The 18,376-nt window shown below is 47.9% G+C and overlaps 1 protein-coding gene across 9 annotated transcripts in view; it reads right to left on the bottom strand.

The window, feature by feature from the left end:
• Positions 1–13,097, bottom strand: part of NSD1 (nuclear receptor binding SET domain protein 1) — a 136,688-nt gene extending 123,591 nt beyond the window's left edge. For 4 of the 9 annotated variants that reach the window (XM_004284816.4, XM_033414847.2, XM_049708753.1 and 1 more), the window contains exons 1-2: positions 12,171–12,369; positions 10,100–11,043 (exon numbers count right to left, since the gene is read on the bottom strand). In XM_004284816.4, the coding sequence (XP_004284864.2) occupies positions 10,100–11,026 (927 nt within the window). In that variant the 5' untranslated portion in view covers positions 11,027–11,043; positions 12,171–12,369. Of the gene's footprint in view, positions 1–10,099; positions 11,044–11,892; positions 12,048–12,170; positions 12,370–12,965 lie in introns of those variants that run through there. The other 5 variants (XM_004284817.3, XM_033414846.2, XM_004284818.3 and 2 more) reach the window with 5 other exon arrangements.
• Positions 13,098–18,376: the final 5,279 nt, after the last annotated feature.

Raw genomic sequence — 18,376 nt, forward strand, 5'->3', positions numbered from 1 at the left:
AGCCACAACTACGGAAGCCCGCATGCCTAGAGCCTGTGTTCCGCAGTAAGAGTAGCCCCCGCTAACTACAACTAAAGAAAGCCTGTGTGCAGCAACGAAGACCCAACACAGCCAAAAAAGAAAGTAAAATAAATAAATTAAAAACAAAAACCATAATGAGATATCATTACATAACTATCAAAATGGTTAAAACAGGGCTTCTCTGGTGGCGCAGTGGTTGAGAGTCCGCCTGCCGATGCAGGGGACACGGACTCGTGCCCCGGTCCGGGAAGATCCCACATGCCGCGGAGCGGCTGGGCCCGTGAGCCATGGCCGCTGAGCCTGCGCGTCCGGAGCCTGTGCTCCGCAATGGGAGAGGCCATAGCAGTGAGAGGCCCGCGTACCGCAAAGAGAAAAAAAAAAAAAAAAGGTTAAAACAAATAGTGAAAACACTAAATGATGGTGAGGAGGAAGAGAAACTGGATCACTCATACACTACTGGTGAGAATGTAAATAGTACAGTTACTCTGGAAATCAGCTTGGCAGTTTCTTATAAAAGTAAACATGCAGTACCATATGATTCAGCAATGGTACTCTTGGGCATTTATCCCAGAGAAATGAAAATTTATGTTCACACAAAACCTGTATATGAATGTTCACAGCACTTTTACTTCTAATAGCCAAAAGCTAGAATAAACCCAGATGTCCTTCAACAGGTGAATGGTTAAACAAACTGTGGTAGATACGTATCACGGAATACTACTTAGTAATAAAAAGGTATAAAATATTGATATACTCAATAACTTGGATGACTCTCCAGGGAATTTTAAATGAAAAAAACCCAATGCCAAAAGGCTATATATATACTGCATGATTCCACTTACGGACATTTTTGAAATGACAAAATTTTAGAAACAAAGGACAGGTTAGTAGTTGGCAAAAGTTGGAGGAGGAACTGCCAGGAAGAAGATGGGTATGATATAAAAGGACCACAGAAGATATCCTTGTGGCATTAAAAGTGTTCAACATCTTGAGTGTGGTAGTGCACATACAAACCCACGCAGGCGATAAAAATGCAGAGAACTTAACATAGTACATACACACAAACAAGTACAAGTAAAACCAGGGACATCTGGAATATGTCCTTATAGAACTATAGAATTTTCTTTAAAAAAAAAAATATGAAAAACATAAACTGGGACACCTGAATAAGATTGGTGGATTATACCAATGTCAATATCCTGGTTGTGATATTAGGTGTTTTTGCAAAACATTATCATTGCAAAATCAAGCAAAACATACATGGGATCTCTCTGTATTATTTCTAACAACTAACAACAGCATGTGAACTTAGTGATTTCAATAAAAATTTCAATAATAAAAAAATGGAGATCTACCTACATGCTCATATGAATGGATATCCTCAACACATTAGGTATTCAAAAATATGTTTATCAGGCCATTCGTGTTACCAAAAGATAAAAAAGGTACATAAACACAAAGAAAATTCTAATAAAATATAAAGAATGAACATGAGTGACAACTGGGAATTCCCCGGTGGTCCAGTGGTTAGGACTCTGTGCTTTCACTGCAGAGGGCTGGGGTTCAATCCCTGGTCAGGGAACTGGGATCCCACAAACTGCACAGTGTGGGCCCCCACGCCCAAAAAAAAAAAGAGGGAGCATATGAAGGGTGACAGAAATAAAGTTCCTTTTTGTTTTAATGTTCCATTTTTCACTTTTACCATGAATTTATATTACTTTTCTAACTAAAACTATTCATAGCAATTTCTTCAAAAGGCTACATTTTGAGATCATTAAAAAAGTTTCAGAAATGATCATTCAGTGAAAATCAAACCCACCACCAGAAAAGAGGTGGTCTCTCCTGAAAACCAGGGGGTGGAAATGAAACATTTATATCCATGACAAAAGAAAACCGGCAAAAAGCAACAAGTAATAAAGTTAAACTACTTAATAGCTGGAGTGCAGAGAGATACTGATCCTATGGCCCAAATCAAATTCTCCTGATTACCAAACAAAAAAATGGATCAAATTCTCCTGATTATTAAACAAAAACAGAAAAAATACTTAATGCCTTTATCTTACCGATTAAGGAAGAACAGTTTACAAGAATAGAGAGAAAAGCAAAAGTGCAAAGATACGTTTCTCAAAATTCACAACTAACTCTTCCAAATGTCCATTTGGCTCTTGGCATATAATAATAATAGGCATCACTTACTGAGCACCTACTTCAGAACTAGCACTGTGCTAGCTGCTTCAGATAAATTATCTTGTTGCATCCTTTCAAACGTGTAGGCTACACAGTATTCGCCCAATTTAGAGATGAGGAACTGGGCCTCAGAGAGATTAAAGGGACTTCTACTAAACAGGTAGCACAGTACATTCTCAAGGGATCTATCCAAGTTAAAACTATTATGATTTAATATCCTTAATTAAGAGATTAAATATGAGAATGGAGAGAAAAATGAATGCTTGAGATACAGGGAGCACAAATTCAAAGCCCTTAGAAATTAAATGCATGAGGAGATAAAGTCAAAAAAATCACTGAAGTTTTGAAATTTGGTACATTGAGGATGAGCATTCACAGTCTACTCATCACCTTCCTACCTAAAATTTACTCCCATTCCCAACTTGTATCTCTGGAATAGCACCATTCATTCTTTTTTTTTTTTTTTTTTGCGGTACGCAGGCCTCTCACTGCTGTGGCCTCTCCAGTTGCGGAGCACAGGCTCCGGACGCGCAGGCTCAGCAGCCATGGCTCACCGGCCCAGCCGCTTCGCGGCATGTGGGATCCTCCCGGACCAGGGCACAAACCCATGTCCCCTGCATCGGCAGGCGGGCCCCCAACCATTGCGCCACCAGGCAAGCCCCACCATTCATTCTTTTACTCCATAAATATATAAGTGTCTACTACAAAGAAGGCACCATGCTACACATTGTTAAGATGCAAAAAGATGAATCACATCAGGGAGACAAAGGCTAACAGTTCAGCCTGGCTGAACCCTGCCAGGATTCCCTGGGTGTAGCATATGAGATTTGGGAAAGTCGGGATGAGGTCCTATCAAAGAGGACACTGAATTTGGGCTTATTTGTTAGGCAAATGGGGAGAGGAGTGAGGCACTGAAGATAAAGCTTTAACCAGAGACCTAGTTTTCTCATTTTGGAGGTCAGAGGTAATTTTGTCTGTCTCTCCAGACAGACTGGAGAGAAAAACTATATGAAGACCAGTAATAAAGACATCATAGTAGAATGGAAATAGCATAAAAATTCAACCCTACAGCATGGAATACAAGGCCTATATTTACACTTTATCTCCTGACAACCCCACTCCTCTCAGATTCCTATCAAATTTCCTGCCACTTGCATATGCTATTCCTTCTTACTTACTGGCATGTCTCTGCTCAAATTATATATAACCCTCTATGAAGTTCTTCCAGATTACTCCAGGCATGCCTTCCTCCACACTCCCATAGTACCTATAACACCTATTAGACCACGTGGCATTCTGTTATTGTCATTGTTTACACTTGTTTTCCACAGTAAAGTTCCTTAAAAGCAAGTCTACGTCTTTCCCTTTTTTAATACTAGCAGTGCATAGCACAGAGGAGGCACTCAAATGTATTATGAATCATATAAACAAATAAGTGACTCCAAGGTTTCCAGCCTCGAGAAGAAATGGAGGATGATGCCATCATTAAGACAGAAGGAAAAGCATGTTTGGCAATAAAAGAGATAAGGTCAAAAGTAAGTAAGTATGGGGACTTCCCTGGTGGCGCAGTGGTTAAGAATCCGTCTGCCAATGCAGGGCACATGGGTTCGAGCCCTGGTCCAGGAAGATCTCACGTGCCGCGAAGCAACTAAGCCCCTGCGCCACAACTACTCATCCTGCACTCTAGAGCCCGCATGCCACAACTACTGAAGCCCCCACACCCAGAGCCCGTGCTCCACAACAAGAGAAGCCACTGCAACGAGAAGCCCACGCACCGCAACAAAGAGGAGCCCCTGATCGCCACAACTGGAGAATGCCCACGCGCAGCAAAGAAGCCCCAACGCAGCCAAATAAATAGATAAATAAACAAATAAAAATAAAAAAGCAATGTCAATAATTTTTTTAAAAGCTTTAAAAAAAAAGTGAGTATGATACAGATGGAAGAGAAACTCGGGTGGCAGTTTGAGTTTCTTGGTCTGAAGCTCAGAAGTCAGATTGAGAGTTTTCACACAGTAGAGAAGCAGTAAAGTGAATCAATGAAAGCGGATGAGGCTGCAGAGAATGAAGGAAAGAGGAAGAAAAGAGAACAAGCAGTCATAAAAGGAGTCGTGGTCAAAATGCTGCACATCTAGTAGGATAAGTATGGAGGTGTCATTTGTGACTCTGAAAAGAACAGTTTCAACAGAGTACAGAAGCCAATTCAGGGCTTCCCTGGTGGCGCAGTGGTTGAGAGTCCGCCTGCCGATGCAGGGGACACGGGTTCGTGCCCCGGTCCGGGAAGATCCCACGTGCCGCGGAGCAGCTGGGCCCATGAGCCATGGCCGCTGAGCCTGCGCGTCCGGAGCCTGTGCTCCGCAAGGGAGAGGGCCACAACAGTGAGAGGCCTACGTACAGCAAAAAAAAAAAAAAAAAAAAAAAAAAAAAGAAGCCAATTCACAGAGCTTAAGGAGACGTAAACAAAGTAGACAACTTTTTCAAGAAATTCACCAGTAAAGAGGAAAGATAATCAGAGAGGTTACAGGATAAAGGAAGATTCCTTTAGAATAGGAAGATGTCATTCTGTTTTTAGGCAGAAAAAGTGATGCAGTGAAGGTTGAGAATAAAGATCCCAGAGGGAAAGAGGAAAGAGTAATGAATAAAACCAGGGCCTCCAGCAAGGACAGAGTCAGATAAGGAGCAGAAACTGAGACGTGTGGAGACAGAAAAGCAGGGAGTAGAGAACTGCTGGGATGATGAGAAGGGAAGAGGAGAAAACCCCTGAGGAATCATTTTTGTCTCAGGCACCAACATGACAAGCCGTGGACATCGTCTGCACTTATCTCTTTCCTTCATTCCTTAAATCCAGGCTCCAATTTTGCCTCCAATCCAGGCAACCCTAAAAGGGCTGCCAATTTTCCCTTCTCTGAAATAATCTTTTGGACTTACCCCCTTTCTTTCTACTACTGACTCTGATCAATTCTAATTTTTAATTACTACTGCAACAGACTCCTACATCCTAACATTGCCTCTACTCTCTACTAGCCAAAGTTTTCCAAACACAGATTTCATTGAATCACTTCTCAGCTGAAATTGCTCACTGGATCCCAGTTCCTATCACATCAATACCAAATGCCACAGTCTGGATTTCTAGGCCTTATTACCTGAGGACACCCATCCTACCCAACCTTCTGAAAATACTATGTTCAATTTAGTTCTCTTTATCCAAAGTACCCTTCTAAACCTAACCAAACCTAACCCAGTCAAGACTAATTCAAGTCCCACTTCTTCCTTGAAGCTCTAAGTTTCATTCATCTCTCCATTGATCTCCTTAACCATGTAAACATCCATAGCACAGAACTTAGTACACGGAGTGGTTTTTGAGTATTTTCTGGATCTCCAAGATTGTACCGGGTGGATATTGTTACAACACCAAGATACCTTTTTTTTTTTTTGGCCGCACCACGCAGCATGCGGGATCTCAGTTCCCCAACCAGGGATCAAACCCATGCCCCCTACAGTGGAAGCTCGGATTCTTAACCACTGGACCGCCAGGGAAGTCCCAAGATATCTATTTTTAAGTGGCCAAGAAAAAGTCTCTATACAAACATCCATCCCATGTACGATACAGTGTCTGTCACTACCTAATGAAGCACTAACTAGTATTACATTGCAAGTCAATTACAAGGTAAAATTGCAAACAAATCTGGCAAAAAGATGCTGTGTTCCTTAAAGTCAATGTAAATAATAAAGAAGAATCACCCCAATTACAGGCAAGGAAAAGCTGATCTAGGTCAACCAGTAAACAAGTGACAACTGATAAGGATACAGGACAGGAGCTTCAAAGAGTGATATGAACATCAAAGGGTTAAGAAATGTTAGTGAATGACACAGTGGAGAGAGGATAGAACAAGACTGGCAAAATATCAGTGATTCTTTTTTATTGCAGGGGGAGGGGAGTAGCTGCACCTCGCGGGATGTGTAACTTCCTCAACCAGGGATCGAACCTGTACCCCCTGCAGCGGAAGCATGGAGTCTTAACCACTGATCCACCAGGGAAGTCCCAATATCAGTAATTCTTGAAGCTAAGTGAGGAGCACATGGAAATTCAACTATTTTCTCTTTTTCGGTATACACCTGAAATTTTCCATAATGGATATTCTTAAAACAAAAACCTCAGTAAAACTGATTAAGTCCTTAAATATTTTTAAAAATTTATCCTCCTTATGATCATAATGAGAAAATGAAGCAAAATAAAGTATGCCATCTCCTATGGTACAATTTTGCTGGACAAAATTTTTAAAAATCTATTTGATTCTTGCCTTATAACAAATAGTTGCCATCATAATAAAAAAAATTTTTTTTTAGTATTTATTTATTTGGCTGCACCAGGTCTTAAGTTGCGGCATGTGGGATCTTCGTTGCCGTGTGCGGGCTCTTAGTTGCAGCATGTGGGATCTAGTCAGGGATAAAACCCAGGCTCCCTGCATTGGGAGCACGGAGTCTTAGCCACTGGACCACCTGGGAAGTCCCATAATCAAAATTTTGATAAAGGTTTAAAACTTACTTTTAAGGACTTCCCTGGTGGCGCAGTGGTTGGGAATCTGCCTACCAATGCAGGGGACACGGGTTCCAGCCCTGGTCCACGAAGATACCACATGCTGCGGAGAAACTAAGCCCATGCGCCACAACTGAGCCTGCGCTCTAGAGCCCACGAGCCACAACTACTGAGTCCATGTGCCACAACTACTGAAGCTCACGTGCCTAGAGCCTGTGCTCCACAACGAGAAGCCACCGCAAAAAGCCCGCACACCGCAAGAATAGTCCCCACTCACAGCAACTAGAGAAAGCCCGCGCGCAGCAACGAAGACCCAAGGCAGCCAAAAATAAATAAATAAAAAATAATATTTAAAAGATATATATATGTGTCTTTTCAAAAATAAATAAATAAAACTTACTTTTATAATTCTTAATTTTACTTTTCAATATAAGATCCTAAATAAACCTTTTTCTCCTTATTTACTTATGAAATTTTAGTCCTCATTTTGAGTGTATTCATTTTTAGCAGTCTTTAGATAAAGAGGATCACTAATATAAAATGTATGTCAGACCATCCTGGAGGCTGGCTACATCCTAAGAACTTTGAGGATCCCCAAATTCATGAATACCACCATAGCATAAATTAACTCTATTCATATTTATCTCCATAAAATATCTAAGTGAGGAAGAGTAGCAAACAAACAACTGCTGCAATAAGCCTAGTGAGAAAACCATGAGTCACTTCAGGCCCAGGCAAGAGTGTCAGAGACCTTCAAAAGTCACTAAAGAAAACCAAGAGTACTCAGATAATTCTATGGTTTCAAGGGTTTCAGTCTTGTCTCCAATAACATCAAGTGCCTTGAAGGTTGATCTATGTCTTCTATGACATCTGTTTTTACTACAAGGCTATGAAGACCCAATAAGATAATACAGACCAAAGCACTTAATAAACTGTAAGTTATTGACTGCTTTAACTTGGAGCTCTGGGGACCAACCTTCCTTGAAGGTTTTTTCCAAGTATCTACAATGTACAAAGCACTGTACATTGTATATGTACATAGGCAGAAATTAGACAGTATCAACACAATTAAATATAAAAGCACCAGGTCAGGATTATTAACTGTAATGACAACCATTTCACATCACTGTACACAGAAAAAACTGAAGGACATGAAGGTAAACTGAAGAGGCTGCTCGTTTATGACAGGAGGCGAAAAGTCTGCTGATAGCTAGTTGTACAAAACAACTGGCAATATGATGCTGAACTATGTGTCTTTCCCTAATTCCAGACAGAGGGCTTAAAACCCTAATAACTACTCTTAATCTCACCAGGAGAATCTCATTCTATCACAATATTACAGACAGAAAAAAAGACAAATAGCATTTGCAAAAGATTTTCTAATTTCTAGCCCTGAACACAGGATCTAATACAGAGTAAGCACTCTGTACCTGCCACATCAACCAATCAACTGTGAATAGTCTCAAAACATCAAGTGTGTGGTTTATTGTTCAACTACATTTGCATTTTGAGATTGATTTCGCTTTAAATCCTCAGTTAAAAAATATCAAAGGCAAAAAATATACATATACACACATCAAAAGCGAAAATCAAAGCAATAGATTTCATCTACAACCGGAATGAAAGAATAAAGATGGGAATTCCCTGGTGGTCCAGTGGTTAGGACTTGGCGCTTTCACTGCCGTGGCCCGGGTTCAGTCCCCAGTCCGGGAACTAAGCTCTCGCAAGCCACGAGCAGCAGAGCTGGGTGGGGGGGGCAAAAAAAAGAATAAAGATACTTGCTTCTTCAAGTCCATAATCTTTAAGCAATTTAGATTTTCTACCTGAAAAAAGTTTTTCTACATTTATATAAGTTTGTTAACTCTCATTTTAGATGCATAACATACTTTCTATAGGCTCCAGTATTTTCAACTGTTTTTAATAGAACCTATACTCCACTGACATTTCTTTGATAGATTTATATTTGTATGCTTCTAGAGAAATATGTATCTCCACCTTCAGATCTAAGTTTTTTTATGTAGTTCAAAAGACAAAACTATATACATGTAAAATAAATTTCAACATGAACCCACGAAGAAGGATTTGTCTGAGCTGCCAATAGGCTGCCAATACAGCCTATCTACCCTGAAAAATACCTCGGACAATACAGACTCTAGATTACTACCAAAACAAATTTTTTAAATCTGCAACTGCAAGCTAAGAAATCAAGGAGTACTAAAGCATATTTAAGATATGAATCAACAGAAACAAAAGTGACACACCCACATTCTCACTCTAATTTTAAAGAACAGCAGGGCTATACAGTAAAATGAATGTTTAATGCACTCATAACTATCATCACACACCATAAAATTTTCTCTGATTAAATCTTTACATAGTATTTCAGCAGTATGTTGGGAGGAAATGGGATCCTCTTTGGTGACATTACAGGTGACCATGACAATGTGTCTGGACAGAAACAAAATCAGAATCAAATATTTAAAGCTGAAAGGAATCTTTTAACAATCAAGTTAAAACAATCAGATTTTAAAGGTGATTAAACTGAAGCTAAGAGAAGTCAACTGATCATTTAGCTAACTAGGAATAGTCAAAAAATTCTGCGTAAGATCAAACTTTTAAAAAAACTTTATCATTTACCACTATCTAACAATAGTATGTAGCACTAATGAGTAACTCAAATTACATTTTTTTCCATTTCTATACACATACACCCATACCACACATTTTTATACACTTCAAAATTTAAAACTTGGAAAGGTTTTAATGGTGGCAGGAACCTGAAGCATAGGATGCTGTACAACAGGTAGTTCAGGAAAATCAGCCCAATTTAAATTCTGACTGATGTCCAAGAAGGCCTTCTCATCTTAGCTACTCTGAATGTTTACCCCAAATGCACTTCGACCTGCAGCAAAAGTCACCCCATCAACTAAAAATATAAGCCATGCCTTACGCAGAAACAGGACTCCAGGTAATTAACTGGTTCACCTGTACTCATGATACCAGCAAGCCAAAGCCAGGTTCACTTAAAAAAGAAAAAGCTAAACAAATGTATACCTCCACCTTGAACATTTAAATCTGAACTCAATCAAATGCCCTTAAAGTTTAACTCTTAGCCAGTCCTCAATGGAGAGTTAATTGGGAAAAATCAAAAAAGAACCAAACTCATATAATAGAAGATGATTTTTTAAATCAAAGTAAAATTTCCCCAAAGAGCTTATCGTTAGCAATAGGCTTTCATCTGTGAACTGATAAACAACAAAAAACCAATTAGTTATAACTGGTTTTTATAGTTTCCCTTTAAGTTGCCTGTATATATACATTTATGTATATATTTAAGTTGTACCAAAAACTGCTTACAAATGGCAATTCCTGTGAAGTAGATGATGATGAAGTTCCAGGTAATTCTAGCATGTTTCCTAATGTACTGGTACTGGAGTCTGGATCATCCTGAAAAGATAAATTTATCGAGTTTAATTGCTCTTCTATGGTAATGGTTGTATCTCCTAGTGAAAGGGGGGCTGGGAGAAGGGCTGCTTTTTCATTGCTGCCGTCCACTTCATTTCTTTGCTTATTTTTCTGTGTTTCAGTTTGAGGAGCTAATGGCAAGAATGGCGATTTGACTGCACCGTGTCTACTGTCTGGTGTGCTGTCTTGTTCATTTCCCATGGCCACGTCTACACCATTCTCTGATTTAGGCTCATAATTGCAGGTGGCATTGGTCTGAGTTTCCTCAAAGATCTCCTCTATACTCTCATCCTCTGTGACTGGCTGTTCTGGGTCCATTTCAGAATCTACATCTGCATCGTCCACACAAGTAAAATTCTCAAAGTGCAGAAAGCCATTCTTGATAGTCTTTGTTACTTTTACCTGGAGTTCAGGGGAGTTATTACAAGAGGGTTCCTGTTTCATAGCAAGTGCTGTTGGACCACCAGGACTCAAGGAAGTGCAAACAACTGGCGACTGAGCTCTTGAATCACTTTTTTCAGGGTCTTGAAAGGATTCTGATCCATCAGCAGACCCATTTAAATACTCTACATTGATCATGGAGGCCAAATCCTGTAGTCTCCGCAGTGGAATGTAACAAGATGGAGAATCTTGTCCATAAGCATTTTGGGATGTTCCACTGGCAGTCGATAACTGCATAGTACACCCATTAAGTGGCTCAGAAAAATTGGATTGACCATTACCGAAAGGGCTGTCCTTGTCTTCAGGGGCATCTAAATTCACTGGATTGGAAAAGGGCAGCAGACAATTTCTTCTAGGTAGTTCACAGGTCTGATCCATCCTGGGCCAGCATCAACCTGGAATCCAAAAACACAGCAATTAATCTGAGTTAATAGGCCATTTGGCTCTTATCTTCAAAATGGCAGCCACTTCAAGAGGCCTAGTGGCCTCGAAGCCTAGTTCTACTGCACTTCCATGGGCGGAAAAAGTTCCCCAGCTGACGATGGAAAAATGGCCTCGGAGAGACTCCGCAAACTCCATCTTCCCGGAGATAGGCAGATCTTGCCACATGGAAACAGCCGTCCCTTTTTTCTGCACTGCAGACTGGTGGACAGTTGGGCTGATCTAAAATTAAAATCCCTTTGGCAGTAGAAATTTCCAAATCTCAAACAGCAATAGTCCTTCCATTCCCCCGCTGGGGGTCCTGTGGCCGGATCTCCCGAAGGGAGGGGGCTGTAGGGTTCGAGGGGGGCTCCGGGACGCTGCACAAAAAGGTTATCCCCCCCATCCTTTCTGGCTCGCTCGGGCGCAGCGGTCACAATAGCGCTGCACCCTGCGCCCCAGCCGGCGCCGGAGCCTTTGCAGCGGCCGTGCTCTGGCCGCAGGCGAGTCGGCCGAAGCGGGTGCACCCCGAAGCTCGCCTTTCTGACTGCAGGCCTGCTCGGTCCACGGCTGCAGGGCCCAGAGGCTGGAACGCGGCAGGGGGAGAAACGGAGGCAGCCAGTGAAGCCGAGTCAGGGCAGCAGCAGCTGCTACAGCTTGACAAACATGGCTGCTGCCGACGCCGCCGCCGCCTGCCCGGGCCGCGCTCCTTCCCGCAGCGCCGGCAGCACCTCCTGGCCGAGCCGATCTCACTCATCAATATTCAGCAACAAGCAAAGTTTGCTGCAGGAGGGCAGCCGGCCCCGTGCCCCCCAGCCGGCTACCTGAAGGGAGGCGGAGGCCGAGGTGCGCGCGGGAGGCCGGCGGGGCACTGGCCGCGCGGGGAGGAAGTTCGCGGCGTCCCGGCCGGCTAGGCCTGAGCCCGGCTGGTAGTGATGGAGGGGGAGGGGGCCTGCGGCTGCAACGCCGCCGGCCACCAACCCTGTGCCGCGCCCGGCCCTCCCCCGCGCCCCTCACCTCACGGCCACCACCATCTTCCCCGCCCGCCCGCCTCCCCCCTCCGCTCGCTCCTGCCCGCCGCCCACCCCAGCGCACTAGTTACCGTGCCCCGTGCCCCCTCCCGGGCCGGCTGGGGGGAGGGGGTGACCCTCATTACACTGGGGCGCGAGCGGAGCGGTGGGGAGAGCGCGGAGCCGCTCACCGCACCCCCCTCCCCCCGCGTCTCTCTTCAGGGTAGAAGGCAGCGAATGCGACCTGCCCCGGCCTATTCCGCCGCCGCCTCCTCCTCCTCACACCCCCACCGCGCGCGCCCCCGCGGCGGCGCGAGCGACCGAGCGCCTCGCGCCGGCCCGCGTGCGGCTGGGGCCCCGAGTGCGCGCGCACCCCTTCCCCCAAGGCGCGCGCTCCTTTGCCTCACTCTTCGGGGTTCAGGGCGGGTGAAGTCGGGCTCGCGAGCGCGCCGCCCAATCAGCGGAGCCGCCGCTGCCGCCCCCTCTCCTCCCCCTGCGCGCCAGCTCGCGGCCCGGGCCTACGGGCCGGCCCGGCTGCCCGGGCGGGGCCTGAGGCGGGCTCCCCAGGGGCCTCGCGCGCCTCACCGGAGTGTCGGGGCCTGCGGGCGTCGTGGGTGGCACTCCGATCCCCTCACCTACCTCAGGGAGCTGCGCCGGCCCCGGGCTGCACACGGTTCCAGCACCCTACCGGTCTCGAGCCCCAGCCCCGGCGGCACCTGGCCGGGCTGAGGCCTGTCCGACCGCCCCGCCAGCCCCGCTCGGGCCCGCGTCAGTCCCGGCCTCCATCTTAGGTTACAGCCCTGGTTCCCCATCCACTGGGCACCTGCCCTCAGCCCGCTCCGCTCGGCCCGAGGCCAAGGCAACCCCCCTCCTACCGCGGGGCTCACCTGGGGGCTGGGGCTGGGGTCTTCGAGGCCTCAAACCCCGAGCAGGCGCGGCCGCAGGTGAACCCCCTGCCCGGCCGCACCCCAAGCCCACACCACCACCACTACAGACCAAGCTGAGCAGGAAACAAAATGGAGGCAGCAGCTCGGGTCTGCCTCCCCGAGCCAAGCCTGTACAGCCCCAGGGCTCCCTTCTGCCGCAGGCCCGACGCCCGCGAGGCAGGGGGCTGGCTCGTCCAGGCACCAAAGGCAGCCACCCTAGAGCAGCGCAGACAGGCCGGGGACTCGGCCCTGCGGTCCCCACAGCCCCTCACCCACCACCCCTTCCCTTCCCCCTCCCCCCCATTCCTCTCCCTCCCCCTGCCCGGCCGTGCGGGGTGAGCGGCTCCCGGGAGCTGGGTCGGGTCGGGTTACCGGCCCGGGCACTGCCCGCCCAGCCGTGGCCTCGGCAGGGGGGATGAGGCCGGGCGACCCCCGCGCTGAGCCCACCGCCCCCCCCCCCCGCACCCGAGCCGGGCAGCAGTCTGACAGCGCGCCCGCACCTCGGCCTGCCGCGGTGCGGCCCCCGCCCAGTGAGATCGAGTCCCCAGCCCGGGCACCGCGGGGACGAAGCTCCCTCACCACCCCCGGGCCCAGGGGTCCTCGCAGCCTCGGGCGGGGCGAGGGGAGTGCTGGGGGAGGGGTCCACTAATCAATCCCTGCACCGCCTCCCGCGCCTAGTCCGGGTCTGGGCCTGGCACTGGGACTTGGGCCGGGGGCGCGGGCGGGCGTCAGTAGATGAGTGCGCGCGGGGCAGTGGACGCGAGCTGGGGGCCCGGAGGGGTCGCGCTTCGCACCGCGGACGCTGCAGTTCTCTGCACCCAGGCAGATGGCCCCCTCGTGCCACCTCCGCCCGGCGCAGGCCGCCTGCTCAGCAACCCTGCTCCCCGGGGAGCGCGCGCCTCACCCCCGCGGGCTGAGCATCGGGACCCCGGCGGAACAGCGCTGGGAGGGCGGACCGCCGGGCTGGCCCCGCCAAGTCTGCTGGCCTAATCCCTGGCCTGGGGCGCTCTGCTCTCGGGCGCCAGGCACCTCGAGGCCTGCACCCAGTGCCCGGGGCCCCGTAGCACCGGCCTAGCGCGGCTGCAGCGCGTCCAATCACAAAAGACAACGTGAAGGCAAGCGGGGGAACGCAAACAACCTGACCCCGCGACGCCGACCCCCCCAGGTCCTTCCCCTAACCCGATCCAACTCCGACCCCCGCCCCAGGCTTGCTCCCCGACAAAAAGCTCACCTCGGGACCTATCTGGTCCCTAGAGTGCTAAACTCATCCTCGCTATTCAGAGAAAACCACAATCGACCGCCATAAAAATTCCGCCTCCTCCAGAAAGCCTTCTGTGATTAGAGTTAACTCCATCTCAAAGCTGAGGGCGGTGCCCTCGAGAGCCACGTGACTACCATTCCTCCCAGGGCTTAGTAAATGTGCATAATTATTGCCCCAGTGGAGTGTTTACCCGCCATCCTTCTATCTGTTAACCGTGAGACCACCTGGGAGAAAGGCCACTTTTGGCGTTGCTCTGCGCGGTTTTGGCTTTGGCGCGGAGCTCTCTAAATTTCATCCTTCGGCCTTCTCCAACCTTCACCCCAAAACTGGCCCCAGTTGGCTTGGAGCTCAGGATACCCTTAGCCTCCTGTCCTCCAAGGCCCACAGACCAGCCAAGGAGATACACAACAGGTCCTTACCACACCTAAGTGCTGGGATGCAGTTCCTGCCAAGAGAGCAGCAGGCTGTCTTGAAGGAAGGCGCCCCCTGGAACCAGAGTGATGAGGGGAGCACTGTGACCCCAGAGGGCCTCCTTCTGTTGAAGAGATGAGGTACCCTGACTGTTCCCAGGTGCGAAATCAAGTTGACAGTGTTCTGTGTGCTAGGACCAGCCAGAGAAGAGCTGGGTCTACACCCCAGGGTACTGCCCTACAGGGACCTGCCCTTTGTTCTACTAAGGAGTGACTCCTGCTAATCCCTTCTAGGCAGTTCAGTGGGGGAGCTCTGACTGGTTCCTTCTTCACACCTAATAATTTGAGCCAATCATTTCTGACTGACAGTTACCCCCTGCCAGTTGCCCCAATTCATTAAGTTTACTCTCAACACTTTACTTTCCCACGACCATCCTGAGGGCCTGTGAGCTGCCACTGTATGGCCTTGAGCCAGTCGATTAACAGCCCCAGGCCTCAGTTTCCTCACCTATGGCTTCCAATGCACAGGGTGGCTGTGAGGATCCTGCAAGGTGAAAGTAAGTGTTAGGGGCCTATACAGACTAAGCACTTGATGAATGCTGAAATGTGTTTCACCGCTTCATTCAGTAACCATTTCCTGCATTCCAGGCAGTATTGCTGGGTGCTGGGTAAACAAAGGATGAGATGCCTGCCTTAGGAAGCCCCAGGCCTTAGGAAGAAACAGTTAAATAAAGGTGCTAAGGTGTGAAGAGGGGCCGGGACAGTGGTTCCCCCCAGGGCTGACCTCTACACATCCCTGCCATATAGGAACCCTGCTCTCCAAACTCCCAGGCCCCACGGAATAGGAGTAGGGGCTAAAGGGGGACAGGCAGCTGGGGATGAACAGCTTACTGATGGTCTCGGGGAAAAGACTGGAATCCCAGAGAAAATCTCTTGGACTTTCCTGGAATGACTCAAGTGTCCCTTCCTGCCTCGTAGAGTGGAATATGGCTGCAGAGGTCTCATTCACAGCAGCCCCTACTGGAGCCTCCCCAATCCAGCAGGCACTGGCCAAGCACCTCATGTGTGCCAGATCTGGGCTGAGGGAACCCACAGGACCTAATATTCTCACAAGGACACTGGCTTCTGAAGTGGGGGAAGAAGGGATAGGGCTGGCTGTGGCTGGCCTTCCTTGTCTCAGCACAGGGAAATTTTCTGGGCCTGCGCCTCCCATCCTTAAGACAGAGATTAGCATCAATAATACTCTCTGAGTCTATGCTGTGTACTGGACACCATGCTGGGCACTTGCACTTGACACACATGAGTTCCTTTAACCCTTTAGCAGCCCTGTGAAGAAATGAGGTCCAAAAGATTAAGCCCTTCTGCAAGGTCTCAGCATCCTGTCATCTGGTGTGATCAGCCTCAAATCCCTTGCTCCTAGCCAGCACACCTTCCAGATACTGTCTGTGAGAAGGCCCAGCACAGTGTCTTGCCCACAGGTGCTCAGGAATTTGAGTGGCAGGCAAAGTGAGATTACCTTAGCCTCAGTTTCTTCATCTGTAAATTACTGTTACTCCTAACCTGCTGAAAGAGATACCTGTCGAGACATTCCACCAGTGTACTTCTTTTTTCTTACAACTGCCCCCCCTTTCATTCATTAATTCAGCAGATAATTATTGAGCTCCCCCTCAGAGCCTTGTGGGAAAGGCAGAGAATAAGTAACAAGGTAGAGAGCTGAGTACTGAGAGAGAAACCAGAGAGCTGCTGGGGGAGCTGGGGTGGCCTCAGGGACAGTCAGGGAAGGGCTTCCACAGAAGTGACATCCAGAGGGAGTCCAGAAGGACTCACAGGAATAGTTTGGAAAGAAGGGGATGAGCTAGAGATTCCAGCAGAAGAGCCCAGAGAAATACCTTGTTTTGGAGGAATTGACCACAGTTCAGTGTGACCAGAGGGTAGTGCGTGGCGGGAGCAGTAGAGGTGATGAGTGCAATAAGAGGCCTCAGATGAAGATGGGGAAAGCCACAGGGGCCTGACAGTGGAGGGCTTTCTTGGTCAAGTTAAAGAATTCAGGCTTTATCTGGAAGGCAGCAGGGAGCCATGGAAGGTTAAGAAGCAGGTTAAGAATCTCACTTGTGCAGTTGAAAGCTCACTCTGCCAGCAGTGTCCAGAAGAGATTGATACCTCCTCTAGAAACACAAGGGCCTTACCTTAGGATATGCTAGGACTGTTAGGTTATAATAACAGTGTGACTTCTCTTCTGTGCCAGCTACTCTGTAAGACACTCTCTCATTTAATCCTGAAATGGGCACTCTTGTTAGCCCCATATTCCAGATAGGAAGCGTGACCTATTCAAAGTCAAACTCCCAACCCCAACTCCCAGTGCAAGCTCTTCATCCTCACTGGACAGGAGCAGCATCTGCTTTCTGATGAAACAGCCAGGTTTGGAGGCCTTTGGTGATTAGTCCCAAACTAATCTGGTGAACACCACAACCATCCCTGTGATGGGTCCAAGAATTGTTTTCTTTCTCTCTCACCGAGTGGTTTCCCCAGAACTGGATCAGGAACTTAAGATCGAGGAAGGTTTGGCCACATTTGAAGCCATGCAGCCCTCCAGTAGTTTCCTTCCTACCCAAAATGTCAGCTAATCTGACCCTCTAGCCCCGGCCCTAGCCCCCACCCCAGGGACTCAAATTTTCACCTTCAACTGTTCTGTCTCTCAGACATTCTTTTTTGAAAGCCCTGTGTGTAGTGGCCACTAATCCCTGCCCTCCTGCCCTCATCACTTCCCCAGCTGCCCAGTATACTCACTGTGCCAGGACAGGCCACATCCCATCCAGCCTGCACTCATGCTGGTCACTCTGCCTTTTCCCCTGTCATGCAAACTCCTACTCATCCTTCAGGGCCCAGTTTAGAAGATTCCTCCTCCTGGCAGTCTCCCCTGATTCCACCCTTACAGGCAGTCATTTTTTCCTGAATGAGCCCCTGCAGTAACTATTGGCTTTACATTTCTGGTCCCAGCCAGTTGGTGAGCCCCTTATACAAGACAGAGCGCATATGCTTCTCTGACCTCCAGTGACCAAGCCCAGGACTGTGAGGATCAGGGTAAGTGCTGGAGAAACATTTCCTAATGCTTCATCTATCCCCTCCCCTCTTCTCTAAGTCTGTGTCTCCAAAAGACAGAAGAATTATAGCTCAAATTGTGGACTAAATGATTGTGTAAAACCATCCCTAAAAGGATTCAGGGATGTTTGAGGAACACACAAGTCTCTGTGCCAGACAACAGTTTCAGAAAGTGTAAGAGAGCCTATAGGACCTGGAGTTAGATAGATGTCGGTTCAAATTGCAGCCGGGGCCGCTTACCAGCAAGTCCCATCCTCTCCCTGAGCCTCACAAATGGGGTGGTTGTGCAGATTAAATATGTGAATGTAGGCAGGGCCTACACAGAGCAGCTGCTCACAAGACACCTCCTTCAGATGCCACCAGACTTCCCAGCCCGACAGGTCAGTCTTCCCTCCCCAACCCCAAACCTCTCCTTCTCTGGGCACTTGACTTTTCAGATGTACCCTTAGCCTCCAGAGGAGCACTTCTGAACATACTGATTCCCAGGGGAAGAAGGGGAAGTTGAAGAATGCTGGGTTCTGGGGGCATGCAGTCAGAGGAAGGGGGAGGTCTGTAGCCTGTGGCCAGGAGAGTGGCTCTACCTTCTGCCTGCCTAAGGGTTA

This window comes from Orcinus orca, chromosome 3 (assembly GCF_937001465.1).
Source record: "Orcinus orca chromosome 3, mOrcOrc1.1, whole genome shotgun sequence".
Lineage (NCBI taxonomy): Eukaryota > Metazoa > Chordata > Mammalia > Artiodactyla > Delphinidae > Orcinus > Orcinus orca.